We start from the raw sequence: 27,891 nt of genomic DNA on the forward strand, positions 1-27,891 counted from the left end.
ATGGAACATGACATAGACCTGCCTAAAGACTCGCCTAGAGTTGCAATGTGATAAAGACGAGATAGGAGAATTGCAAGACATTTGTACCAACCAAATGATGACCAAAAACAGATACAATCATTAAAGCACAAAAATAGAAGCCTGCATATAATATGCACTCAGCATGATGAGGTCTATCTAGCCTTGTCAATAAGCTTAAGCACATTTGCACATAACTAGTTTACGTAAAATGACTTGTAAGTTGTGAGGTGAAGACACTTCTAAGAAGTATGATTAGATTGTGACAAAGTTAAAGGAGAAGGAACCTTGTCCTTAGCTGAAGATGTCATCAATTCCCTCTAAGAGGAATAAAGGAAGATCAACAAAGGTAAGAAAGTGGGACAACCCAAAGTTAATAGTGCTTATGAAGTCATAAGTGCCAAGCAAAAGCAAAATTGCATTCATTGTGGAGGACGTACAATCTCTCAAAGATTGCTTTCTAGTCAAGCCTTGCCACCATTGGGGCAAGACCATCCATCCACTGTATGAATGCTACCTCAAGGACAAAGCCAAAGGAGGACCTCAAGTCAAAGTCAAAGGAAAGTCCATTCTCAACCATGTTGAAGAAAGAGTATCTTCTCTTTTCATGGCAAACTAACATGAAAATGTTTTGTGAACACTCTCTTGTTGGAGCACTCCATTTTACCTTCTCTCTTGTTTTGTAGACAAGTTTGTGAATATGTTTTTTGGGGCTTCAAGTTAGAGGAGGACTCTTCTCTCAAGATGTGTCTCTGTAGGGTCTAGTTTATTCTTCAAGTTGGGGCTTCAAGTTAGAGGAGGACTCTTCTCTCGAGATGGGTCTTTGTAGGGTCTAGTTTATGTCTTTTGGGGCTTCAAGTTAGAGGAGGACTCTTTTCTCAAGATGTGTCTCTGTAGGGTCTAGTTTATTCTCTGTAGTTATTCTACAAATTTAATGGAGTTTGTTTAGCAACCCTTTGTTTGAGGGGAATATTTCATTTGTATTCTCCTCGTTTAGACTATGTTAAATTGCCATGCCTTTAGGTAAGAGGGGAATCTTGTTGGATGTCAGCTAGAAGGCTATGCCCAATTATGTCATCTTGTATGTTCTTAAACCAAGAGGATAAAAAGAATTTTCATATTTAGGGGGTCCACACTAGATTAAGATAGATTCAATCCCATATAGTCTTAAACCAATGCTAAGTTCATATTGTAAGAGGTGAAAAAGCATTTTCGTATTTAGGGGGTCCACACTAGATTAAGATAGATTCAATCCCATATGCCAAGAAGATGATGTACCGATCCTGTCAAGGTCAAATCATGCCCACAACGATATAGAATCCAAGCACTTGCAATCTCTTTTTTCAGTCAAATAGATGACTTTTTCTTTTAGCAATCTCATTTCGTTATGAATGCATCACTAGAATATCCACCTGAATCTCTCTCACTGCCAAATGAAGAATATTTTGGATAAGTAATGGGGTCTGCCCAACTATTGCGCTGCTAAGGCTATGTTTGCAAGAAACGATTCAATCACGAAGCCAAAATACTGGTTATGTTTTCCAATGGCTCTTCTTTAGCTATTCTAGTGATGTGGCTGTGTGAAAAGGCCCTTCGTTGTTCCTTCCCTCACGATTTTACTGGAGTTTCTCCATTCGCGCACGGCTTGAGTTCGTCCCTTCACCATCCTACTATAATATCATGTCAGTCGCGACATGGGCAGCGACAAGCCCATGTGAGCCGGGGGCCGGAGCTACACTGATGCACGATGCTTCTCCTCTTCGCTCTTGGATGATTGCTCTTCAGCTCACTGGACACCGGCGATTGTGCAGGTCGACATGTACGTTACAACCCAGGATTTTCATCCTTCCTCGCAATCGGGCACTCCAGCAACGACTGTTGTTCATAGAACCCTTCAAGCTTCTCTCAAGGTGGACAGTTTTAGTTTTCCCAGGTTACTGACTAGGAAGTGATTTCTCCTGGCCAACGTCCATTTGATTCTCGGGCGTGTTCCATGCCTTTCTCATGGCATTTTCAGCTCATGCTTTCTGCCGCTAAGATCCTTTGTGCTTGGAGACTTTATAACTGTTGCATTGCATATAACTGACCCCTACGAAGGCTTGTTTTCTCAGTAATATCGTTTTGATGGGTTTTTTTCCATGCCTTTGTTGCAAATGAGGACTGCGGATTTATTCAAAGCAAATTTTCGTCTAGGTACATAGCTTAATTGATCCTAGGCAGTTAAATTCATGGTAAGTGGTCTGACAAGGACTGTTTTGGACATGCTTAATTGCTTGATATACTTTACGCTGATCTGTTTCCTACAGTGAACGCATCGGATTATTCTCTATTTACTGGCTGTGAAAGCATGTTTCATACATCTTCAAGTTGTTTAGTTGAGCATACAGATTCTTGCCTTTTGGAGCTAATAAGTTATACAATGAGAAGTCCCTACATGTGCGTGATTGTGGTCATTGTTGCTAACACCTGATGGGTTAATGTATCTATCTTTCATCTTGCAGTGTCAGTTCCTTCACACATCAAAGACAAGCGTTGCCAGTTCAGCAGTTTAAAACTCAACTGAATCCATTCTAAAGGAGCAAGTTTATTCTGTAGAAGTTAACGAGAGGAAGTGGAGTTGAGTTTTAAATGTGTTGTCACGGTAAAAGGAATGGAGGCTCTTTACATGCTGGAAGGCAGATTATGGTGAGCTTGGTTAACAAGGATGTCAAGACAGGATAAATAGTCAGCAGGCAACATGCTTTTGTTCGAGTTATTAGGAGCAGGATAGATTGGATGTCCATGGAATAATTGGTAGTGCAAATTGTATAATTACTTCCAGCATGACATTTGTCATTTAGTTGCAAACGAGCAGCAACTCTCTTGCACAAGAGGCATGCTAGGAAGATTGAAATTTGAACATATCATCTACTCTGGGTGCTGCGAAAAGTATATCAACTCACCGCATTCAAGCAGAATCTGACAGTGGACAGGGAACTAATTGTATGGATAAGCTCTCTGAAAGAAGAGGAATTGCCACTGGCACTGAAGCCCCCAACTACAAGAGCCACTTAAAGCTACAATCGTCTGGCTTTCTGAAGGTTGGCTCAAGAAGATCTGTTCTTTCTAAGCAACATTCTGAATTTCCGTCACCTCTTGTTTTAAGTCCTTATGAAGACATTGAGTGTGCTGGGCGCTCTTTTACACTGGAGGAACCCCTTCAAAAAGAGGAAGACCTAAAGACGGAAGTTGAAGCAAACAGGAAGTACAACCTTGGTGGCAAGGTGAAATTGCAATCTCACCAGGAGAAGCATGGTGGCAGACAAAATGCCTGTTTTACGGGTATCATTAAGGATTGGAAACTCCAAAATCAACTTATAAGTTCATCAAGCACCAGCAAGAGAACATCACAAGGTTCATTTTTGGGTGCATGGGAGTTCTCATCGTCTGATGAGATAGATATTCTTGACCATCAGAGGAATACACATAGCTTACCTTGTTCGTCGTTAGCAAGGCAACACCAACGTGACATTTTAATAAATAGTGCTAAAAGGAGTTCAAAGTTGCAGAAAGATTCATCTGATAATAGTCGAGATGGCCTTTTTATGTCAAGTCTAGTGGGTCTGCAATTGACTTCTCCGGTAAGATGCTTGCCATGTGTGACCAATGATGGATCCTCTTTTGCAGGAGAAAGCATGATGGCTTCCTGCACTCTCAATGACAAGATATCCCATTTTGTGAAGGAAGTAGGTGTCGTTGTTGAGTCATCTTTGGCTGATCAACGCTCTCTTACAAGCGGGATGGAGTTGACTGTTGTTACAGAACAACCATCTCAAAGCCTCAGTCAAAAGTATCAACCTAAGCTTTTCGAGGAGATTGTTGGGCAAGAACTTGTGGTTCAAGCACTCTCCAGTGCAATTCTGAAGGGGAAGATTGCACCTGTGTATCTTTTCCATGGCTCCCGTGGCACTGGAAAAACTTCAACTGCCAGAATAGTAGCAGCAGCATTAAACTGCTGCATGCATGATGTTGAAAGACGGCCTTGCACACTCTGTAGCCAGTGCAAAGCACTTGCTCTTGGAAAGAGCTCAGGTGTCCGGGAAGTGGATGCTGCCAGCCACAGTGGTAGTAATAGTGTGTGTGCACTTGTGCAAAGAATGCTTACAACTCCGTCAAATTCCCGCTATAAAGTGTTTATCATTGATGAATGCCATATGCTAACTGACGAAACCTGGAATGCACTTTTGAATTTTCTAGAAGAGCCACCGGCAGATTTTGTTTTTATTCTTGTCACTACCTATCTGGACACTTTGCCGTGCACTGCATCCTCCAGATGTCAAAGATTCAATTTCATAAAAATCAAGTATTCAGCCATTGTGAAAAGACTTACCAAACTGGTGACTTCAGAAGAGCTTGATGTGGAACATGGAGTCTTGGACCTGATAGCTTCCCGATCAGATGGGTCACTGCGTGATGCTGAGATGAGACTTGATCAGCTAAGTCTCTCAGGGCAGGCAATCACCTCTTCTGCAGTTCTTAATCTTGTAAGTTATACTTCCGTAAAAAAATATCATTTCTTTTAAGGCATTGTGCTCTATCTTGATGTTACACAAGTACGGTGATTGTAGTTTATTTGAGTAAGTATGTGTTTTTTGTGCTGTGCTGTATGTGCTGGGCTATTTGATCTCACACTCTGCATTTAATCTGTGGAGCAATAGTCCAATGGTTTCAAAGACAGATATTGGGCTATATTCAAGCGCCCTGCACAAAGTACATTTGTCTCATCCCGAATACTATGACCCTCTATAATCCTAGACCGGATGCATGAGTCATTTTTACAGTGCATGCATGCAAGTGAATTTTTCATACCTATCATTAAGCATGATTTTCAGAAACCAGAGTATACATGATAAGAACAAGCACAATAGGATCTTCAATGTGTGTGAATTGCTCATATACCGAAAGGGACATAGTCAGATACAATAAGGTGTTGTGAAAGACAAACAAGCCTGGTTTACAGTGATAAAGATGCATAAAGTTTACAGCCCTAATCTTTACAAGAAATCCCCAAACAATGCGAAGGAAGAAAAAACATCATTTGAGGGGAACTTCCTTCATAGTTAATGAACATGGCAATTGATTGCACATGGGCTCAATGTGCCATATGGACATGCTAATACGACTCAGAGCCAAGCCTTTGACTAGAAAATCCTAGGGAAACTTGTTCCTGCACCCTTGTGAGCGTCTGCAAGACCTGCTTGCTCGTACTTTTCCATTAGATTCATTACAAGATGGTAAGATACATAGTGTTTGGTATGTCTTGTACGTAGTATTGAATGGACTGGGTATAAGGTATGTAAAATTCGTATGTTATTTGTAAAAAGCCTAAAATATTCAATAAGGTACGTAAAATTCGTACGTTATGGCACAGAGGTATGAATACCACTTTAGAAAAAATAGAAAGATTCTTTAATTAGCCTAAAATGCGAAAAGATGTGTTTAAGTATGTCACACATTGTTACATTTGTCAAAAAGTAAAAGCCCCTCGAGGTAAGTAGCAAGGTCTTTTGATGCCGTTGTCTATTCCCGAAGGCCCATTTCGGGACATTTCCATAGATTTTGTGAGTAGTCTTCCACCTAGTTTGCATTCAAGGAATACACAGTGTCTAACAATCGTGGATCATTTTAGCAAGTTTTGTATGTTAATTCCTTGTAAGGCCACAATCACCACGCAAGAAGTAGAAAGTTTGTTCATTAAGCATTGGTATCCCCTTTGGTTTGCCAAAGTTAATACTATCAGATAGGGATGTCAAGTTTACATCACATTTTTGGCGAGCACGCTTTGAAAATTTTGGCATTCCATCTGCATTTCACCCACAATCCGATGGTCAAACTGAGATCTACAATCAGTTAGCCTTCATATGCGCATGACCAACAGTCTCATTGGGACCATTATCTCCCACTAGTTGAAGCAATTTTGAATGACTCCTATTCCAGTGCCATTGATAGAGCTCCGTATGAGGCAATATTTGTTTGTCCGTTATAGTCCTTGTTGACTAGATCGGTCAGTCAGTTGCCTGATGCCAATGTTGAGAACCAGTCCTTGGGCGAGATTACTGAGAGTGTGAAGCTTCGGCTAAGCAAGGTTCATGAATCTTATAATTTATTCACGGTCGGCTAATAAGCATTGTCAGGATGTTACTACCAAGGAAGGCGATTGGGTCTATCTTAGAATTATGAAGCACAACGTTCTTCATGTTTCTTGGTTGAAGTTGTTTCAGGGAGATCACCCACATGACATTTTTGAAGAGGACGAACCCGAGATCATAGACGAAGCTGAAGTCTTGGAGCCGGAGCAGATTTTGTTGCATTGTTTTTGCCATGGCTCAAAGGAACAAGCATGACATGACTATTTGAAGTTTAAGGATCGAGGCACCCACAAGGCAGTGTGGGTTGACGAAGTTTTCTTCACCGATCATCCTGAGTTGTTGGTAGACTACAAGGAAGCCATGCAGCTCGGTCCCAGTACTTCACCCTGAAAAGGGGGGATGTCACGTACACATCTAACCCTATGTGCATGTGGACAAGCTATAACTCCTACTTCTAGGGTTTAGGTCAGCCTAGGAAGTGTTCTGGCACTCTTGTGAGCCTGTACGCAGAACGTGCATGTCCAGGCACTTTAGAGTAGCTGCATACCCTCTGAGTCTAAGCAAGAACCGCATACGAAGCATCTCTTATTAGTGAGTCACCAACTTATTAATAAGTGACATTTAGCATTTTTTTCCCAAGAACGTGGAGGCCCCAAATACACTGCTCGACATAGCATGATTATCCTATATAAGTGACCTTGAGGGTTACCTCCTAAAGCAAGCTGAAGAAGCACAAGTACCATAAGCAAGACCGCAACGCAAGTACCAGCAGTACCTAGCGTTTTCAGCAGCCCATCAGCATTTCCATCATCAACCATCCAGCGTTTTGGAAAGCCTCATCATCGCCAGCATTTCCACCCTTTCAACCCTACAATACCAACGTTTTTCAGCATCAGTACCATCGATTTCAGCCATCACTTTTCAACACAGATTTCAGCCCTATGAACCATCAGCGTTTTCAGCATTCAACACTTAAGCCTCTCAAGTTCCAAGCATCTACCGCAGTACCCATTAGCATCTCAGCATCTAGGATCATTGTAACAACACTGTGCAAGTAAATAAAGCAAGTACTTGCTTTGGCAACAAAGCAAGGGGGCCCTTGAGGGTGGTTGGGACCCGATATACCACGTCTCTCTCTCTCTCTCTCTCTCTCTCTCTCTCTCTCTCTCCCCCCCTTCATAGTTGAGTCTCTTTTTTCAAATGAAGTAAAGTAACCTTGTGTTTGTGTGGATTACTAGATCCGAGCTAAAATCCTGAAACCACTTCTGTTGCACCTGACACGTATGGTATGATCCGTATGTATGGTACACCATATGGTACGGTACGTATCCGTACGTATCCTATCTTGATTCATTGGAATCTCTTTGAGGCATAGTGGGGTAATCGATTGCTTAAAACTAGGCTAGAAGACGCGAATTTGCAGCTTGTACGTACCAAAATTGTGAAGGACGACGTGTGCCAGCTTGTGCATGTTTTGCAGGTATGGTTGGTGCAGGTCCAACAATGACGACTTTGCACTAGCTGTCCGCTCTCTTGGAGGCTCCAATCTTGCTCTAGATGATGGTGCCAAGGAAATTTTACGACGAGGCAGCTCCTTTGGCTGATCCAGAACGTCTTAATTTATCGAACGTGATATTCTCGGGAATAGGTTTGTTGACGTTCGTGTAGCTTTGGTTGGCCGCAATGGTCTTGGCAAGCTTATCATAATCCGGTGTTATCCTCGTTGGATCAACTCGGGAAGCTAGAGTGGGAATGAGGTCACCATGACCGCCTGCTCTTACTTCCGAGCCTCTACCTTGGCCTCGCACTCCGTTCTCTGAGCCTCGGCTTCTGCCTTATGCTTGGGTCTATAAGCCTCGTCCTCGGCTATTAATCGTGCTCCGCCGCCTCACGTTCTCATTGTTAAGCCTCCTCTTGCTGCATCATCATGTCCATCATCATCCTGCATCATGGGATCTCTAGGAGTAGTTGCTGCCGGCTAGGGTGAGACTAGAGAAGCAAGTGGGGTAAGTGGAGGACTCACGGGTGGATCAACTGGAGGAAGGTGCTCGCCTTGTGGATTTTCGGAGTATTCCATGCGGCTACGAGTCTTAACCATGCAAGGATTCCTTCCTTTATGCAGGAGTGTCGTAGACTTATCTCTAGGGCAGCTTTTCTACCCTGTCGTTGGTGCACCACACATGTAACACCTGGTATACACTTATTTGCTTTATCAGTGCTCAAGGCGCATGGTCCCATGAGCAATGGCAGATTTGCAGTTCCAAGAGTGCGAGGAGTGCCGTGAAACATTGTAAAATACAAACACAAGAGAGATTTTTTTGGGGGATCAACGGATTAGTGCAAAATACAACCTTGTTACCAATGTCAGATGTAGTGGAATTGAGAGAATAGGTAGAATTGAGCTTTCACACTTCTACAACCCTTTGTTCTTTCCTTGTGTCAATGGATATAACTTTGTATTATTGATGGTTCCTTTTGAGAGAGAGAGAGAGAGAGAGAGAGAGAGAGAGAGAGAGAGAGAGAGAGAGAGAGAGAGAGAAAATGCTATATGAACGTCTTCAAAAGGCCAAAATGACCTATAAGACCACAAAAGTCACAACATGGTGGAATCTAGTACATTGTTTGGGCACAAAAGATAAAAAGTGGGGTGCTGAAAAAAATATCAAAATCCCTCCCTACTAGATGGTAAGTTGGGGGGGGGGGGGGGGGGCGGCGCTCACACAATATCTGATACAAAGGCTGATACAAGGGGGCGCCTGGATCTCCTGAGCTCAGTCGCTCGGTCGATCAACGTACCTCTGGTGTGAGGAGAGTATGAGATCTACTGTGGTCGCTGCACCTCCGGCTGCACAATATCCGATGTACAGAAGAAGTCTGTGATCCGTCTTTGAGACTGGCTAGCCTCTCCTCTTTTTTTAGTGCTAGGCTTCTTTATATGGCGGAGTCTGTCCTTGATCTCCAGAGTCATGACAGAAACTCAGTACGTTGAACTTTGTGTTGATGTATGCTCATGTGTGTGTGTGTGCGTGTGGTGTGTGTTGTGTTTGGGAGCATATGTTAGTACCTAGTTCTACACCCACTATTGGGCACTGACGACGTTAGTGGGGATGTCGTGGTATTTAGTCAATACTATGCATGATGGAGCTGATGGTTATATTGTCTTGTGGGTGACTACCATGGGTCTATACCTTGCACTTTCCTCGGTGAATCTGGGCTTATCCTGGATTCATCTAGGTATATATAGCCTCTCCTCTCAACAAGCTCTCTGTGTGTCTTCGTAGCTCCAACAAGAACAATCCCAGACATCTCTGGTCCTCATACCCCATGACTCTAGAAAGCGGTCCAAAACCCTCTCTAAACAAGCAATGGAAGCGACCTCGTATCTCATAGTAAACTGGGCAATGCAATACATAGTGGAACTTTATCTCAGCCTCTGTATGACATAGGGGACATGTCCCGGCCTCTGCTAACACTTCGATGTATCTGCTAGTCTCCACCCAAAGCTGGTGTGAAGATGTGCGTATCTGGCCAATAGCACACCGAATCCCGTGAGATAAGTGGGTGTCCATGTATCTAGGCCTCACCACAAAACCATCCTTAGTGAGCTAGAGAAGATGCTCCCTATAGAAAGCCATCTTCGTGCCCAACTCCTGGGGCGGCTGAATCCAAGTCCTCCTGGTATCCAGCTGAGTCATGTCTTGGCAAATGAGGCCGATGATCTCGGACTGTGTAAGAATCATAGAGGGGGAATCCAATGAGTACCGGAAGGGGTAGTCTGTCTATGCTGAATCCATGTAGCTCAAACCATGATGTCATCTCTCCATTCCAGCATGTCGTGTCTCCCTGCAAAGCTAACTGTCGAGTGTATAAAGGAGACTGATCTGGTAAGCACCTCAACCGCTATGGGGAGGGGGCAGCTAGCTCTGCTTGAATAATGTCATGTGGTACTAGAGCGTTGGCTCTAATAAGCCGTGCAATCATAGAGACCAGAGGCTTCTCCATACCTCCCCATCCATCAGTGCGACCTTTCCTCCCGTGATGGTCCACGGAAGGCCCCCATATCTGAACTCCATATAACAATGCAGAAGCCACTATAGTGTCAAAAAGCCAGAGCTTTGCTCGAGGCTCTTGAAACTGGATCTGTGAACACATCCTCTCCAATCCACCCAATGCTGCATAGGCTCTGGTCAATCTAGTCTCTGCTGCTCTCCTCAATGAAAATGAAAATATAGGCCCAGTAAAGGTCACCCCCAGATAAGTGTAAGCATCTGTATACTCCACTGTCTCATGACCGTATGTGAATGCCGCTGCTGAGAGAGAGAGAGAGAGAGAGAGAGAGAGAGAGAGAGAGAGAGAGAGAGAGAGAGAGAGAGAGAGAGAGAGAGATTCTTCAGCCGGCTCCTCCAGGAAAGCGGAGCAGTGTCGATGCATTTTTCTTCATACATGGGTGAGGTGGTCAGTTCTTTTTCGTCGGGATCATGCCCACATCACATGGCATTATTCACCCCCACATCGGTTCATTTCACACTCATTGTACAAACAACCTTGATGTTTACATAACCTACACATTGTTACCTTGCTTTTGTACTTCCTCTGGGTGATAGGCCAGTGAGCATCTCTAGAGGTCTCTTATGTACACAAAATACAACCCCTATTCTCACGAGAGAGAGAGAGAGAGAGAGAGAGAGAGAGAGAGAGAGAGAGAGAGAGAGAGAGAGAGAGATGAAATGAAATGAAACGAAATGTTATATTAACGTCTTCAAAAGGCCAAAGTGACCTATGAGACCAGAAAGTTACAATGCGGTGTATCTGATACAAAGTCAGATTAACAAAATAAATTAAACTAGGATAACAAAATATAAATACTGCGGGATCCTAAACTAAGCAGTACAATGTGAAGACAATATGGGAGGGGAGTAGAGATCCATCTTCATCTGTAGAGAGAGAGAGAGAGAGAGAGAGAGAGAGAGAGAATGTGCCTTTATACCCACAGGTACATCTTAAGTACTCAATCGACCCTTGGTTTGGCAACTTGCAAGTGATTTTGACATGACTTATAAATTAAATCATTAAAAAATGCACTTAATTATATTTGATCAGGAGGGGGTTAGTTTTTGGGTGAAACTGTCGTACATCTTTTAACCCAGGAATCCAATTGTCACGAGAATTGGCACGATAGGTTCCATTAACCTAAATCTCATGCTCGTAATGCAAGATGCTCACTAAAGTGTAATAACTTTTGTCAAAACGTGTACAAACTATTTATGCAAGAGGGTTCCAAAATTGGAAAACCTAATCTAATAGACTTGTCCAGGCATGTAGGTCTTGCAAACAGGCTCACAACCTTGCCGGCACTAAATCCCCTAAGGCACTGCTATGCGCAAGATTGTCTTTGGAAGTCGATGTAACATGTCCATGTGGCACACAATGGCATGTGCATGTGACACCTTTACTGAAGGCTACCATAACATGGAGCTCCTTCTTTGCTGAAAACTCTCACCTCACTCTAACGACTAAAAGTTGAGAAAAGTTCAATCTTCAATGTGGTTTCAAAGTACTTAGTCACTTTCTCAACTTTTGAAACTTGTGTACAAAAACAGCAAAAACATTCGAACCCGCATACGTGTCATGCATGCGTAGAGACAACTAGCACACACCCCCTTTGTACACTTTGTACATGCATGCTTTATTCACATGGGTAATCTGAAAGTTTTTGGGGTGGCCCGCATCATTCCGTGAAAAACATGTCACAATGTCCCACCTTTTGTGATTAGTCTGCACTTGGAGGCTCAGAGGGCAAAATTCTAGAGCTCCTTATGATGGGCCATGACATGTTCTTGGTCTAGCTTTGGGATGAGCAGTGCTCTGAGTCTCTCTTGCGTCACAAACAAAATCTAGAAAATCCTTCCACATGCCTAGAACTTGGAAAAGCCTCATAATACCTAGTGTAGCCACTAAGAAGCTCAAGATATAGAGTGGAAAACCCATGAAATGACCTCTAACATTATCAACATCTTCAAGAGGCCAAAGTTGGCCATATCAAACAGAACAATGTACACATGTGTTCTTTGGATATCCCAAAAAAGGACAAAAAGTGTTGAAAATAAACATGCTACAAAGTAGCCTGGAGTGAGAGAGTGTAAGGTGTGACATATGTATGTGCATGTGATGGGGGATGGAACACACACACACACACACTTTTTTTTTGTAAATCTGCTTTGATTAATTTACAAGTGGGAAACCTCAAAACGAGGAAAACCCACGAAAAGAAAAGGATACAAAAGACGGAGCACTATGAGGCTCCGAAGGCTAGAAACAGTCAAAAGTAAATCCTGTAGGCATCAAGAGTGATGTCTCCAGCTTCATAGGCAAAATGCAGCGCTTGACCAAGAGATAATTTGAAATAGGGAAAGGGGTCAACAAAAGTGCCCTAGAACATTAAGGAGTTCCTATGATGCCAAATGGCCCACATAGTCCAAAATCTGACCCAGGTGAAGAAGACCGCAAATTGAGATTGTGGTGACTGAAGCACCCCAAAAAGCCAAAATCGTCTGTGAAAAGAGGCGGAAGGAAAACGCAGTCGAAGAGCAGTCGACACTTGCCGAATGAAGGCTCTGGAGTGACGACAACACCACAGCAAGTGTGGCACGGTCTCCTCAGCTTCAAGGCATCTGGGGCAGCGGGAAGGCGCAATATGCCGAGCATGCAACACACTGCCAACAGGTAGAGCTCCCACCAAGCACCGCCACACGAAAACACATTCCTTCAAAGGCAGATGACTCTGCCAAATGCGAGACAATGCGTGTTGCCACCACAAGGATGACTCGGAAAGCGACCACAACTGATTACGCCGATGCACAATCCATACATCAGACTGAAGAATGGCATAGACACTGGCAGCTGAGATGCAGTCCAATCTAGTAGTAGCCAGATTCCAATCTGAGAAGCGAGAGTCTTCATCCAGAGGAGGAATGGGCGAATGAACAGCAAGCATGTTTTGAATCTCCCGCCAGAGAGGAGAATAGTGAAGACCCAACGGAAAGCGAGAGACGGCATCAGCGAAAGAAAGAACATAACCCGAGTCATCAACCACCTGATGCACCTGACAGATTCCTTTTTGGGAAAGAAAATACGCTTGGCGAGGAGACCGTCGAACCAAATTCGAAGCAAAAACTCTGCTCCAATGCAGACTCTCCAAGCGAAGAGAGTTACCCCCAGAGGATTGTCGACCATCCCAAGCCGAATGCGAAGTGACAACCTTCCAATCAACAATTAGAGAAGAAGTAAATGGACATCTAGGAATGTGTCCTTCAAGCTTCCCAAAAACATCCCAATAAGTCGGTTTCCAATGACCAAAAGAAGGGGTGACAATGTGTGCACACAAATGTGCAACCATGAGAGCCCAAGGTTGCTTCTGCTCCACCAAAACAGGCAACAACATAGCTTTCTGAGCTAGAAGATGACGTCTCAAGTCCAAAATATTCAACCCTCCTAGCCGCTTGAAAGAACACAGCTTGTCCATCGATAGAAGCCGAAGGTCCCTCTTGCTAGACGAGGTCCGCCAAAAATGCTCTAAAATATTGGACATGAGGGATTGCAAGCGCAACCGAGGCCAGGATAACAAAGGCAAGTAAAACTGCACATAAGCCACAAGGATGCATTGGACAATCCTGAGATGCACATGAAGTGGCCACGTGGACAATTTCCAATAATTCAACTTGGAATGTAGACGTTGGAGCACCCAATCCGTTTTCTTGATGGCCGATACATTCCAACCCAGCGGATAACCCAAATGGCGAACCAGAACATGGGGAGGAACAATCTCCCTAGGCCACAATATTTTATGCCAATCACACTCTTTCAGAGGCAATAGCTTGGATTTGCAAAAGTTAACTTTGAGACCTGCTGCCAATCCAAACAAGTGAAGAGTATGCATAATCTATTGCACATCATCATAGTTATTACGAGGCATGAACAAAGAGTCATCCGCATAAGCTTGGCCAACAAACTGTCGACCAGAAGGTAAAGTAAGGCCATGTAGCCTACCAGTGGAGGTCAAGGAATCCAAATACATATACAAGGGATGAGTAGCGATCGCATAAAGCAAAGCACTCAGAGGGCAGCCCTGTCGTACCGACCGTCCCAAAGGCCAGGATTCTGTTAGAGAACCATCCAGCAAGCCTGCAGAAGTACTATTTACATACAAGAAAAGCACGACACGGGATGCCCAAAGCCCAAATGTCGCATGGTATCTGCAATGTAATCCCAAAGAACAATATCAAATGCCTTTTCAATGTCAACCTGCATGACTAATACATCCTGTCGAGTATATTTTGCATATTCCATACCAATAATGACATTTGCGAGGTTATCAGTAATTTGACGTCGCGGAATGAAGCCGTATTGAGATTGATGCAAGCCTTCATGCAGAAAGCATTTAAGTCGGTTAGCAAGCATTTTTGCCATTAATTTATATACCACAGGCATAAGTGTCATAGGCCGCCAATGTGAAAATTCTTCACACAATGCATGCTTAGGGATCAGCTTGAGCAAACCTTCTTTCCAAGAGGAGGGTAATTCCTGTTGTTCCCAAGCTGTATTCATCATGAATAATAGAGGCAACTTCAAATAGTCCTAGAAAGACAAGACGAATTCCACAGAGAGACCATCCCAACCAGGAGCTCTCCATCGACCTAAATCAAGCAAGCTGGCATACAATTCTGACTCAGTGAAAACAGCTTCCAAGTCTTGAGCCTGCCGCAACGAGAGAATGGAAGTGACATGCGATAGAAACATGTAACGCGCTTGGCGCGCTTCTCTCGTGGGAGAAGAAGGGGCTTCAAAAATCTTGCCATAATGAGAGCGTAGGGCTAGTGGTAGCTCTCGAAAAGTGGAGGTCCACTCCCCTGACGGTAATTTAACTCTCCGTATAGCTTGAATGTGCCTCGAGTGATGCAAATGCTGAAAAAATTGTTTAGAAGCACATCTTTTATTTGCAAAAGCCTGTTGACGAGCTCGAGTCTGCCATTTGGCCAATTTTCTCTCATCATTGTGCCTTAATATTGCACGAGCAGAAAACAACTCAATCATTTGAGCATCAGTAAGAGAAGAATGATTAGCCAAGTGCATTAATCGGTTACAAGCATCCTTTGCCTGGTTAACCCGTTCCCTTAATTGTGACAAATAATTCCTGCCATAATCTTGTATAACTGATTGAACACGCAAAACAAAACGAAACCATGCTATGTCCATGTCAACATACATTTGGGAGAGCAAAGGCGGGATGATATTCACAATCATAGTGCGAAAAGGCTCATGCTTGAGATAAGCATTATTGACATGCAGAAGTCTTTTTTTGGGTAGGCGATCCAAAACGAAGTTTCAAGCATACGGGAAAATGATCCGAGAGACACATAGCATAATCAATCCTCATCTCGCATACAAAGTCATCATATTGTTGCATGTGAAAAAGATACCAGCGATCCAGCTGAGCGCGATACATGGATTGTGTCACCAACGTGTGACTACTATCTATCCTTTTTGTTGATTTCTTTCTTATTATCTATTTACTTTCACTTTTTGGAAACACCCCTCAGGAAATCTAACTGCCCTGCATTCATAGCTAGTGTGGAACTGTCCAGAGGGAGTCCAGGCCTGAGGGCAAGAGAGCACTAAGGTTGGACAAAGACTATGGTTAGCCAAAGTGGGGTCATTGACTAGCCAAAGTGGAATCCTTTGCTACAGAGGCTACATTTCAGTTTTGGGTGTGGCTGCAGTGTACAAAGGGGGTCAGATGACCTAGAAAGATACAATGGCAGCATCTCCTAAAATTTAGGGAACTGCTATTTTGGGACCTGAAAATGTGTTTGCGTCATTACCTCCGGAATGACAAGGAGAACATTTTCTTACTCTGCCATGAAGTCAACTGGGCAACCGGTTGGGAGATTTTTAGGCAGCAACCTTGAAACGGGAAAATGCTTGTAAATGTGCCAAGTGGCACCTTCTGGTGCACTTTCCTCATGCAACAAGAAGTGGTGCTGAATTTGAAGCTGGGAGAAGCTCATTTTCAGATTTTTTGTCACAGGTTAAGAGCTATGGAGTGCTTGCTTTCCCTCCTATGTACAGTGCGGTGCCAGAAGTGATGCCTGCACGCTACGCACTGCCCTCTCTCTCCCCTATGGCAGTATGTTATGCCCCTCTAGTGGGCTTTTCAATTGACCAATGTACAATTGTGTGGGTTCATGCGCGATTGCCGAGGCAAGAGCCTCTTGCACAGGTACTGGATTAGCTAGCGGCTAATCCCACGCAGGTACAGGTGAATTCGGAGAGGTTTCACACCAGAAATCTCGTCCGATTCAAAGGGCAAGTAGCCCTACAGGTGCGGGAGCTCGAGGACTTGCTACAGATGCGACCGGCACGCGAAATGGAGCCCGAAACAGTAAATTACAGCCTGCTGTGTATTTTTGCAGGTTTAGGGATTTAGCCCTAAACGGTCCCTAATACCCCTAGGAGGTTCGGGGATGCGAGGGGACCGATGTACAGGTGATCTGGCGCATTTTCGGGGCTGAAAACAGAGAATTCAGCGTGCTGCAGATTCTCGCCAGGTTTTGGAAAGTGCCTGTATGCGTCGGGAAGGTCATTCAATGCGTGGGAATACTGACTGTGAAGGGTCCTAGTACAGTTATGTTGCCTAAATCGGGCTGGAACAGTTGAAATTCAGCCAAGTTTGTGCGGGGCAGCTTGTAGGGAACCACAGCGTTTATTCCCTCTTTTTTTTAACAATAAAGAAATACCGAAAGGGGCGCCTAAGTTAGGGGCCAATCTGGTGTCGGTCTACTCATACAGGTGCAATCTAGCAGCCTGTATCCCTCTCCCCTTTGTCGTGTCTTGAAAGTACAGGTAGAATAGACGACTAATAATGGGTGAAAGCTAAATCAAGGTTTGAAGTAAAGTCTACCGCCCTTTTGGATTGAACAGGCCGGTTTCATGGTTCCATCCCCGGGATTAAATCACTTTTTCCCATAGAAGTGAGCCTTGGTCAGTTTGGGCTTGAAGACATAGGGGATCATAGACCAGACATAGGGAATTGCAATTATGGCTGACAGACCAGATGATGTGACTGAAGAGGTTTCCTCTTCATAGGGTCAGCAGACACATAAAGTGGGTGAGTCTTCAAGACCACCACAGACGGATGATGATATATTCAGGACCCAGTTGGCTACTTTTGTGGCTATGTTCACACAAGTAATGCAGAACCCGAGGTTTTTAGCCTTTCTGCAACCTCCTCTTCCGTCTCAGCAAGTTGGGTCACTGGATCGTATTCAGAAGCCTGTTAAGGCTCCAGCACAGGTGATTCATACTGCACAGTCAATGGAAACACCTGTACACTTGACGGAGAACATGCAGTCTCCACAACCTATGCCTAAGGTACAAGAACAGGTGGCTGAGATGCCAATCTTTCAAGCTGTACTAGTTCAGCCCGCCACCTTTCAACAACCTATAGCTGGTTCTAATGGGCAGGGAAGCAACCTACAGGCTATGCAACAAGTCTTCCCACCACCTTCAGTACACCCTGGCTATTTTGGAGGTGGATCGGTATTCCAGAGCATGGCTGGTCATGCACCTGGAAATCAGTTTTACACGCCAGGAACAGTGTTTGGGGGTGCTCAAACGATGATGCCTATCCCCATGTACAGTGTCATGGGTATGCAACCAGGGTTTCAAAGCACTCAGGGCCAATTTGGGATGCCACAGGCAAATTTTGGTATGGCTGGAATTACAAATCAGCAGCCAAATATGGCATTTCCAGGTCAAGTTAATAGCGGCCAAGGAACACAGATGAACCCTAATAGTGTTCCCATGTTTCAATCACTTCCATATGACAATTTAACGCCGCTGGAGAGGCCAACTCCGTACAAAGAAGGTGGCAAAGGTGTGTCTTTCACGACCTTTACAGGGTTTGATGACAGGAAGAAGGCTCTCTCATTCCTCCAGCAGTTTGACAAGGCCTATGCAGGGGGAAACTTTACAGAGGCTTCAAAGGTCCGCAAGGCAGCCACTTTCTTGACAGGGAATGCGGGACAATGGTGGACAACTTTATTGCTTCAAGGGCAAGCTCCGTCCACATGGATTTACTTCAAGCAGATTTTTGCAGCAGCATGGTTATCTGATGACTTTGAAGCAGATGTCATGACAGAATGGCACCAGCTTAATGCTGCCACTTGCAAGAATCTGGATGACTACAATCGGAAGTTTTGGAAAGCTCTACTTCCAGTAACTTCCTATAGGTTTGTGCCATTGACAGAACAGATTGAAAAATATTGTTGTGGCCTACCCAAAGGATTGAGAAAATACTGCACGAAGATCAAAGTCACTACTTTGACGCAACTCATCGAGGTAGCAAACATTGGCAATGGTTTGCTCAAGGGAGAAGATTGTGAATTCAATACTGGCGTCAAGGAAGGATCAGCCAAGAAAAATGCAGCAAAGAAGCACGTTCCCAATGAGGCTCCAAAAGGGACTTAGGAGCCAGCCAACGCAGGGAAAAGGCAAAGCTTCAATTGAATCAGAAAAGGGACCAGCGAAGAAATGGAAAAGACGTTTTCCTCGCAAATCGGAAGAGCAAAAGAAGGTCTTGAGGTCAGAGAACAAATGCTTCATCTGTGAGGAGCCTGGCCACATTGCTTACAACTGTCCTACAAAGAAAAGGCCAGCTGATCCTGAAGACAAGGAGGACAGGAAAGGAAAGAAGCCCATGGCTGGTCTAGTGCCAGATGTGGTGGGTGACAAGCCAAATTCAGATGCAAGTGAGCTTTGCAGAGCATGGGGAAAGGTCAAGGATCAAACAGTGCTTATCTTCTTTGATCCAGGTGAAAGCCAACTTCATTATTGGCTTCAAAGTTGGGAATCAGACCTGAAGAGATGGGGTATACAGCAGAGGCAGGTTTGGCATGTTCTGGCCATACAGAGGCTGCGACACCCATCATCGGAAAGTTGCACCTACATATCCAGTCCTATGTAGACGCTGAAGAATTTTACATCATGCCACTGGACGGATGTGATGTGTTGTTAGGTATTCCTTGGTTGTTTCGTGTAGAGGGAATCATGGATGCTGTCACAAACGGGAGCGCATAACAATATAAAATACATTCGGATAAATAGGATTTATCACTTATTACTGAAGCCAGAGGATATAGAGAGAAATAAATAGAGATAGAGATAGAGAGAGAAGATCGACACAGTACTGGGGACCAGAAGATGGGCTTGTCCCCCCCCGTAATAGTATCTTTATTACTGAGGAGAAGTCTATACAAGCACTTGAACCGAACGTATTACCACGTTCGTTCTAGAATAAGACTTGATGGTTCCCGGAAGCCTCAGCTTCCGATTCCAAGGGCAAAACCCTATTCCAAGGAACTTCCGTTCCTTATTCCAATTCCTCGAGAATCAAGGTTCTCGCCTCTGGATCTCACCTTCCAGACCCAGGGCATGGCATCCCTGCAACTCTTTTCCAACTCTCTTTCCAGAGTCCTCTTCCCGCAGAACAACTCTGCTTTCCCGGACACGAAGTCCTTACTTGGGAATCCCAACTTCCGGATCACAACTTGAGAGACTACCTCTCTCCGATCCTTGGATCTACTTCCCAAACTCGGGTACGAAACCCCTGGGCTGATCTGGCTCTAGTTCCTCAGAGCGCTTTTCTTCTGCAGAGGCTCATACCTTCCTCTGCTCCTACTCCCTCACTAAGAGGAAGTACACCTGCAAACAAATACTCGTAGAGTTCATAACATGAAAATCGTTACCTTCAAAGTCTCGACGCTTGAAACGCAACTCCGTTCTCGAAAAGCAATTCCCCGGAAGAGATCTCTCCATAGAAAATCCTCTCTTCCAATCCTACACACAAAAGAGGTGTGTTCTCGGGTTCCTTCTCGTAAATCAGCCCCGTCTACGACGTTTATGGGCTGAAAACAGAGAAAAACAGCAACTTGTCGCGATGGAAACATGCTTCGTAGGCACTTCTTCGCGAGGGAACTTGCGCACTGGGTCTTGGCAACATCTGGTACACTTGGGGCAGCCATGGGCATCACCGGCAACGTCTTCTTTACGGCTGAAATTTGCAGCAGCATCTTCTCCTTGCAAAGATTGGTCCTCCCCTCCGAGTGAGGGCATGTGATTCTTTTATAGCTCCTAGCCACGGGCACGAATAGCTGCTCGCGTAGAGATCGCGGTCGTTTTTTTTTTAATTTTATAAAGATTTTTTTTTTCATTTTTTTTTTCTGTTGTGCCAGAAAAAGAGAGAGAGAAAACGCTGGCTGATTTGTTGCCTTATTTATCAGATGGCTGCCCACTTATTAAGTGGACGACCAGCGTATTTAAAAAAATAGTCTGAACATGCCCAAAAACTCAATAAAACCTTGTAAGTTAAAAACAATGCTTTCACAGCACTTCCCAGGTGTCCCTGGATGCAATCACATGCACAGTTGCAATGCAGACATAGACTTCCTCGCGGGAAAGCATCTGCTTTCCCGAAAAGCAATCCCGCTTTCTCAGAAAGCATCTGTTTTTCCTCAAAGTTTCCTCTGAACCCATCTTCATTCAAGTGCTTGCTTTTGCTTGTGCACAATTCTAACACAGTTCGGAATTTCCTCCCGACTATGGATATTCCTTTTCTGATGCACCCGTCACCCACCTTGTGACGCATCAGGAATACCCATCACCTAGTCCTTTCCTACCGAACTTACTGTACAATCTCCTTCAAGATGCTCTATGTCACCCATCCTATGACGTGTCAGAGATGTCCGTTGTCGGATGGTCGGATACTTCTTCCCGATGCTCCCTGTCACCCATCCGATGTGACGCATCAGAAGTACCCAATCCTGGGGGCCTTACAGATATTCCCTTTCTCATTGCTCCCGTCATTACTTTGAATGACGCACTAGGAATACTCTGTACTCGGATGTCTCCAGTGAGAAAAGCCCTCTCACTTAAAATTCCAATAATTCATTTAGAATTATTTTTCCTTGGTGTTCCAAGCGAGAAAACCCTCTCACTTATAAATCCAATAATTCATTTAGAATTATTTTTCTATAAGATAAAGCCAATTTAGCAACAGATGCCTACAACAAAAAGATCACTGTACAGAGCAGGGGAAAGACTCACATTCTAGATGTAAAGCTTAAAGGGGAGTCTATTCCCACTGTATCAGCTTCTGCTATTACTTCTGTAATGAAAAAGCATCTTTCTGCGTACTTGGTTTTTGCACGTGAAGTGTCAGATTGTGATGAATCAAATTTATCTGTGCTAGATAAAGAAAGGTCAATGTTTTTACAACAGTATAGTGACTGTTTTTCCGATTCATTACCGTCTCAATTACCGCCAGAGAGACCCGAGGACCATGCGATAGCTTTGGTGCCAGGTAGTAGCCCACCAAATAAGCCTCCGTACAGGGCTAGTGCGGCTCAGCAGAAAGAGATAATGGGCCAAGTACAGGAGCTGTTAGAAAAGGGGCTGATTCAGCCTAGTTCATCCCCATTCTGTTCTCCAGTGTTGTTGGTGCAGAAAAAGGATGGCTCATGGCGTATGTGCATTGACTATCGTGCACTGAACAAGAATACCATCAAGAATAGGTTCCATATACCTAGAATTGATGATATTCTGGACAAATTAGAAGGAGCAGCTATGTTTAGCAGGATAGATCTAAAGAGTGGGTACCATCAGATCTGCATTAGATCAGAGGATGTGCACAAGACTGCTTTTAGAACAACGTTTGGCCTTTACGAATTTTTAGTGATGCCCTTTGGTCTCACAAATGCTCTTGCTACGTTCAATAGGATGATGGACAGAATTTTCCGTCCACACCAGCAGTTTGTTGGTACATTCTTTGATGACATGATAGTCTACTCAAAGAATGAAGAGGAGCATAGGCATCACTTGGCCATTGTGTTCAAAGAGCTACGCAGTCATAGGTTGTTCATCAATGCAAAGAAAAGTGAATTTTTTCTGGAAGAGATCCACTTTCTGGGACACATTGTCTCAAAGGATGGTGTCAGAATGGATCCTGCAAAAGTTGAAGCGATCAAGTCATGGCTAGATTTGAAGACGGTGCATGATGTCCGAAGCTTCTTGGGACTATGCTTCTATTACAGAAGGTTTATTTGAAATTTCGCTGAGATTGCTTCACCTTTACATGCTCTTCAAAAGAAGGCAGTCACCTTTAGATGGACACAGAAAGAGATTTCAGCTTTTAATCTCTTAAAGGAAAAGATGACTTCAGATCCAGTCATTGTGTTGCCAGATCTTATGAAGTCATTTGTGGTCCGGTGTGACGCCTGTGGTAGTAGCATTGGTGCAGTGCTAATGCAAGATGGCAGGGTAGTAGCCTATGAGAGCAGAATTTTGCAAGGGCTAGAGATGACCATGCAGGTCTATGAGAAAGAGTTACTGGCTGTGTTTCATGCGCTCTTAAGTTGGAAACACTACCTGCTAGGTGCAGATTTCGTTGTCCAAACGGACCATCAGACCTTGCGATACTTCTTGACACAGACAAAGTTATCTGAGAAGCATATGCGATGGGCAAATATCTTGTCCATGTTCCATTTTCAGATTGTGCATGTGGAAGGCAAGAAGAACGTTGTGGCTGATGCCTTGTCAAGGAAGCCACAAATTTCAGCCGTGTCAATTCCTTATCATCATGAACTTGATGATATGAGAGAACAGTATGCAAATGATGAAGATTTTGCAAGGGTCTTCGAGCAGCTAATGGATGGACAACGTCATGAACACTATCTTCTCAAAGATGGGTTCATGATGATGCATGGCAGATTGTGTGTCACAAAGCCATTGCGACGCAAAGTTATGGAAGAGAGTCACGTCCCACCGTATGCAGGGCATCGTGGTATCGATGCTACAGTTAAAGCGGTTGAGACATTCTTCTATTGGCCTACATTGAGAAGAGATGTGGATGCCTTTGTGCGAGAATGCCTAATTTGCCAGAAGGTCAAGTTTGACAGGCAAAAGGCACCAGGGTTATTGCAACCACTACCTATTCCAGATAAACCATGGGAAAGTATAGCTATGGATTTTATCTTTGATCTTCCGAGAACGCAGACAGGAAACGATGGTATTTGGACCATTATTTGCAGATTCAACAAGCAGACTCATTTTATTCCTGTCAAGAAGAAGATAAAGCCAGATCAGATGGCACGCTTGTTCATGAGCAATATTTTCAAGTATCATGGCATGCCACAGTCGATTGTTAGCGACCGTGATCCACGCATGACAAGTTTGTTCTGGAGAGGCTTGTTTGAGAATATGGGACAACGCTCAAATTCTCTTCGTCATTTCATCCTCAAACAAATGGGCAGTCAGAAGAGGCAAATTCTACTGTCCTAAATCTGCTGAAGTGCTATGTCTCAGAGCATAAAGGAAAGTGGGAGCAGTATTTGCCATTGGTGGAGTATGCATACAATAATACAATGCATTCATCAATTGGCAAGGCACCTTTTGAGATAGTTGAAGGTGGTAAGAAAGTTCCTCCCATACTGCATACAAAGGACAAGATATTTGAAGCAGATAAGTATGTTCGGGACATGGATGAAATGTACAAGAAGGTCAAAGTGGCCTTAGAAAAGACTCGGGCAAAACAAAAGAAAGCAGCTGATCGTCACCGTCGTGAAGTGGTATATTCACTTGGTGATTGGGTGCTTTTACGCTTTGAAAAGGCAAGGTTAAAGAAGATGAATGGCAAGGAAAGACTGTTTCCAAAGCTCAGCATGCGTTACTATGGGCCTTTTAAAGCGTGCGACATAATCAGTGATGTTGCATATAGGCTGAAATTGCCTGACAGTTGGAAGATTCACAATGCGTTTCATGTGAGTCTTCTCAGACCCTATGTGGGTGATGTGCCAGAAGATATGCCACTTGAAGATCAGCCGGAAGTCGAGGAACTTGACGAGATCTTGGTCCCTGAACAGATTTTGGCACATAAGGAAAGAAAAGTGAAAGGCAAGGTTACTAGGCGTTACTTGGTAAAGTTCAGAAACTATCCACCAATGGATGCTAAGTGGATGGAAGAAGGTGAACTTGCAGAGTCACCAATTGTGTTATCACTTTACCTTGAAGCCTTCGATTTGCAACCTACCTTGACCCCTTGAGTTTCAAAGCTACATGGATTGTCAGTGTGACAATGGCTTCTGAAACAAATGATTTACATGGTATTTAAAGTGAGCTCAAATCAAATAATGTTACATGAATGTTAGAGTTGTACAGATTGTCAGTTTGGCAATTGCTCTTATGGAATGTCCAAAAGTTTGGTTAGTGCTATAGAAGTGAGTATTTCTTGTCAGTTTGTCAAGGATATAGTAATTGCTTCTATTAAAGGGTACATGTGTAACTGCATTCTTAAACTGTCGGTTTGGGTATGCTCGAAAGTGTTACTGGGCCCAACGTGTACTATAAGACAGTGGCAAAATGTGTGGCTATCATTTTGTCATTGGAAAGTTAGTGACTCAAAGCAATGGCAGAGTGCGAAGCTACCACTATGTATTGGGACAGGGTTCACACGCAGGCAATACATGTGTCGACAAGGTGTTGAATACACGAGGGTTGACAATGAGCATGTATGTGTCATACATTTGTCGACAGGTGTTGAATACATCAGTGTTGACTGTGAGCATGTACGACATAGATGCAAACGAGGACGTTTGAGATTTCAAGAGGGGGGTATGTCACCAGCGTGTGACTACTATCTATCCTTTTTGTTGATTTCTTTCTTATTATCTATTTACTTTCACTTTTTGGAAACACCCCTCGGGAAATCTAACTGCCCTGCATTCATAGCTAGTGTGGAACTGTCCAGAGGGAGTCCAGGCCTGAGGGCAAGAGAGCACTAAGGTTGGACAAAGACTATGGTTAGCCAAAGTGGGGTCATTGACTAGCCAAAGTGGAATCCTTTGCTACAGAGGCTACATTTCAGTTTTGGGTGTGGCTGCAGTGTACAAAGGGGGTTAGATGACCTAGAAAGATACAATGGCAGCATCTCCTAAAATTTAGGGAACTGCTATTTTGGGACCTGAAAATGTGTTTGCGTCATTACCTCCGGAATGACAAGGAGAACATTTTCTTACTCTGCCATGAAGTCAACTGGGCAACCGGTTGGGAGATTTTTAGGCGGCAATCCCGAAACGAGAAAATGCTTGTAAATGTGCCAAGTGGCACCTTCTGGTGCACTTTCCTCATGCAATAAGAAGTGGCGCTGAATTTGAAGCTGGGAGAGGCTCATTTTCAGATTTTTTGTCACAGGTTAAGAGCTATGGAGTGCTTGCTTTCCCTCCTATGTACAGTGCGGTGCCAGGAGTGATGCCCTGCACGCTACGCACTGCCCTCTCTCTCCCCTATGGCAGTATGTTATGCCCCTCTAGTGGGCTTTTCAATTGACCAATGTACAGTTGTGTGGGTTCATGCGTGATTGCTGAGGCAAGAGCCTCTTACATAGGTACTCGATTAGCTAGCGGCTAATCCCCCCGCAGGTACAGGTGAATTCGCAGAGGTTTCACGCCAGAAATCTCGTCCGATTCAAAGGGCAAGTAGCCCTACAGGCGCGGGAGCTCGAGCACTTGCTACGGATGCAACCGGCATGCGAAACGGAGCCCGAAACAGTAAATTACAGCCTGCTGTGTATTTTTGCAGGTTTAGGGTTTTGGCCCTAAACGGTCCCTAATACCCCCAGGAGGTTCGGGGACGCGAGGGGACGGTTGTGTAGGTGATCTGGCGCATTTTCGGGGCTGAAAACAGAGAATTCAGCGTGCTGCAGATTCTCGCCAGGTTTTGGAAAGTGCCTGTATGCGTCGGGAAGGTCATTCAATGCGTGGGAATACTGACTGTGAAGTGTCCTAGTATAGTTATGCTGCCGAAATCGGGCCGGAACAGTTGAAATTCAGCCAAGTTTGTGCGGGGCAGCTTGTAGGGAACCACAACGTTTATTCCCTCTTTTTTTTAACAATAAAGAAATACCGAAAGGGGCGCCTAAGTTAGGGGCCAATCTGGTGTCGGTCTACTCATACAAGTGCAATCTAGCAGCCTGTATCCCTCTCCCCTTTGTTGTGTCTTGAAAGTACAGGTAGAATAGACGACTAATAATGGGTGAAAGCTAAATCAAGGTTTGAAGTAAAGTCTACCGCCCTTTTGGATTGAACAGGCCGGTTTCAGATTGAGCATTGTGCTGAAAAGTAAAGCCTAGATCAATCGCATGCAAAAGGGGCCACAAATCAAGCCAATTACAGGTAGACATAAATTGGTCCCAAGATTGCCGTTCCATATGAAGCATGTGAGAATGGCCAGTAGTATTATCCGCAAGGTTTGGTGCATTATTAAAATCCCCGCAGAGAAAGGCATTGGAACGCCAACAATAAGAAGAGATAGCACTCCACAACTGTGCTCTATCTGCAGAAGCTGTGTATGCATATAATCCTCCAAATTCGAAAACTTATCTATTAACAATACATTGGATGACCATCCATCTCCCAGCCTGGTCATTAAAGACCAAGGTCGGGAAGAGTTCATGTCGAACAAGCATAAGCACTCCAAAATGGCCAGTTGATCCTGCATAAGCTATCCAGTAGCCCGCAAAGTAAGGAGTCTGTCCTGCAAATTGGTGCTGGTTATGCTCTTGAAGAACCACAATATCTGCTTTACATGTATGTACATAGTGCCAGGTAAGCTGCCACTTGTCGTGATTGCATAACCCATGCACATTATAGGAGATGCAATTCAAAGAACTATGCATTTTATATGGTATATACAATGGACGAGGAAACAAGGAAAGAAAAGGGGGGAAATAAAACTCAAGTACCAGTGCCCATCAACACATCCTCCCCAGCTTAAGGTGCCTGAGAAGGTGGGTCAATACCTGGACCTGGATAATTGAAAGGAAATGCACCTTGTGATGAGGAAGCTTCGCCAGTAACAACCTCCTTGTAAGAACGAACAACCTTGTCCCAAGCTTCAACCAAAGAAGTGTTGTCATTACAAGGAAGTTTTTTCTGAGCAACATTCTTCAAAGGAGGCACATAATTACGAGAAGATGCCGGAACACGAGGTGTAGTAACTTTGACGGGTTTCTTGGGCACTATCCAAGTTTGAGAGGTCGAAACCTGTTCTTTTCCCTTGTCTTTAATATTTGGAGAAGCAGAAAGTGCAGACAATTGTACTTGTTGCGAGCGAGGTTGAGGAGCAGGTACGGCTGAAGGAGGTGGTTGCAGATTTGGTTTCGGACATTCGGACTGCATATGACCAAATTTGCGACACCGGAAACAAGAATTTGCAACTTGCCCCATTTAAGCTTAAATGGGCGCTTTCCAACCATTGTATCCCCAGAATCGATCGAAATACCTGCTGGTGTGGGGATATCCGTGTCCCACAAAATACAAAAACGGTTCGTGTTTGCCTCTAGCTTAGGAGGGCAAATGACTTTGCCTAACTGAGCAGCCAACAAAGGAAGAAAATGACGCCAAGTGCGAGGAAAGTCGACCACCTCAACCCAGACGGGACACTTGTGACGAGTGAGACTCTGATAGTCCTTGGTGAGAGCCCAGGGCAGCACATGAGTCATCTGTTTATTGAAGAAAAGAGGAGACATTTCGAGCAGAGCATCCCGAGCATCCATGTCAGCCAGCAAGACTTCGTAGAACCCTCGCGCACCAAAGTAAACCCCTCGAACTGCTTGCCGTTTGAGCAGGAAATCAACCCA

At 44.3% G+C, this 27,891-nt stretch overlaps 1 protein-coding gene across 2 annotated transcripts in view; it reads left to right on the forward strand.

The window, feature by feature from the left end:
• Positions 1-1,811: 1,811 nt before the first annotated feature.
• The window catches only part of LOC147428846 (protein STICHEL-like), a 98,872-nt gene continuing 72,792 nt past the window's right edge, over positions 1,812-27,891 (forward strand). For both annotated transcript variants that reach the window (XM_086494930.1, XM_086494931.1), the window contains exons 1-2: positions 1,812-1,951; positions 2,520-4,541. In XM_086494930.1, the coding sequence (XP_086351056.1) occupies positions 3,003-4,541 (1,539 nt within the window). In that variant the 5' untranslated portion in view covers positions 1,812-1,951; positions 2,520-3,002. The remainder of the gene's footprint in view (positions 1,952-2,519; positions 4,542-27,891) is intronic.

Source organism: Adiantum capillus-veneris, chromosome 22, assembly GCF_014529385.1.
Source record: "Adiantum capillus-veneris isolate H3 chromosome 22, ASM1452938v2, whole genome shotgun sequence".
NCBI classification, from domain to species: Eukaryota; Viridiplantae; Streptophyta; class Polypodiopsida; order Polypodiales; family Pteridaceae; genus Adiantum; species Adiantum capillus-veneris.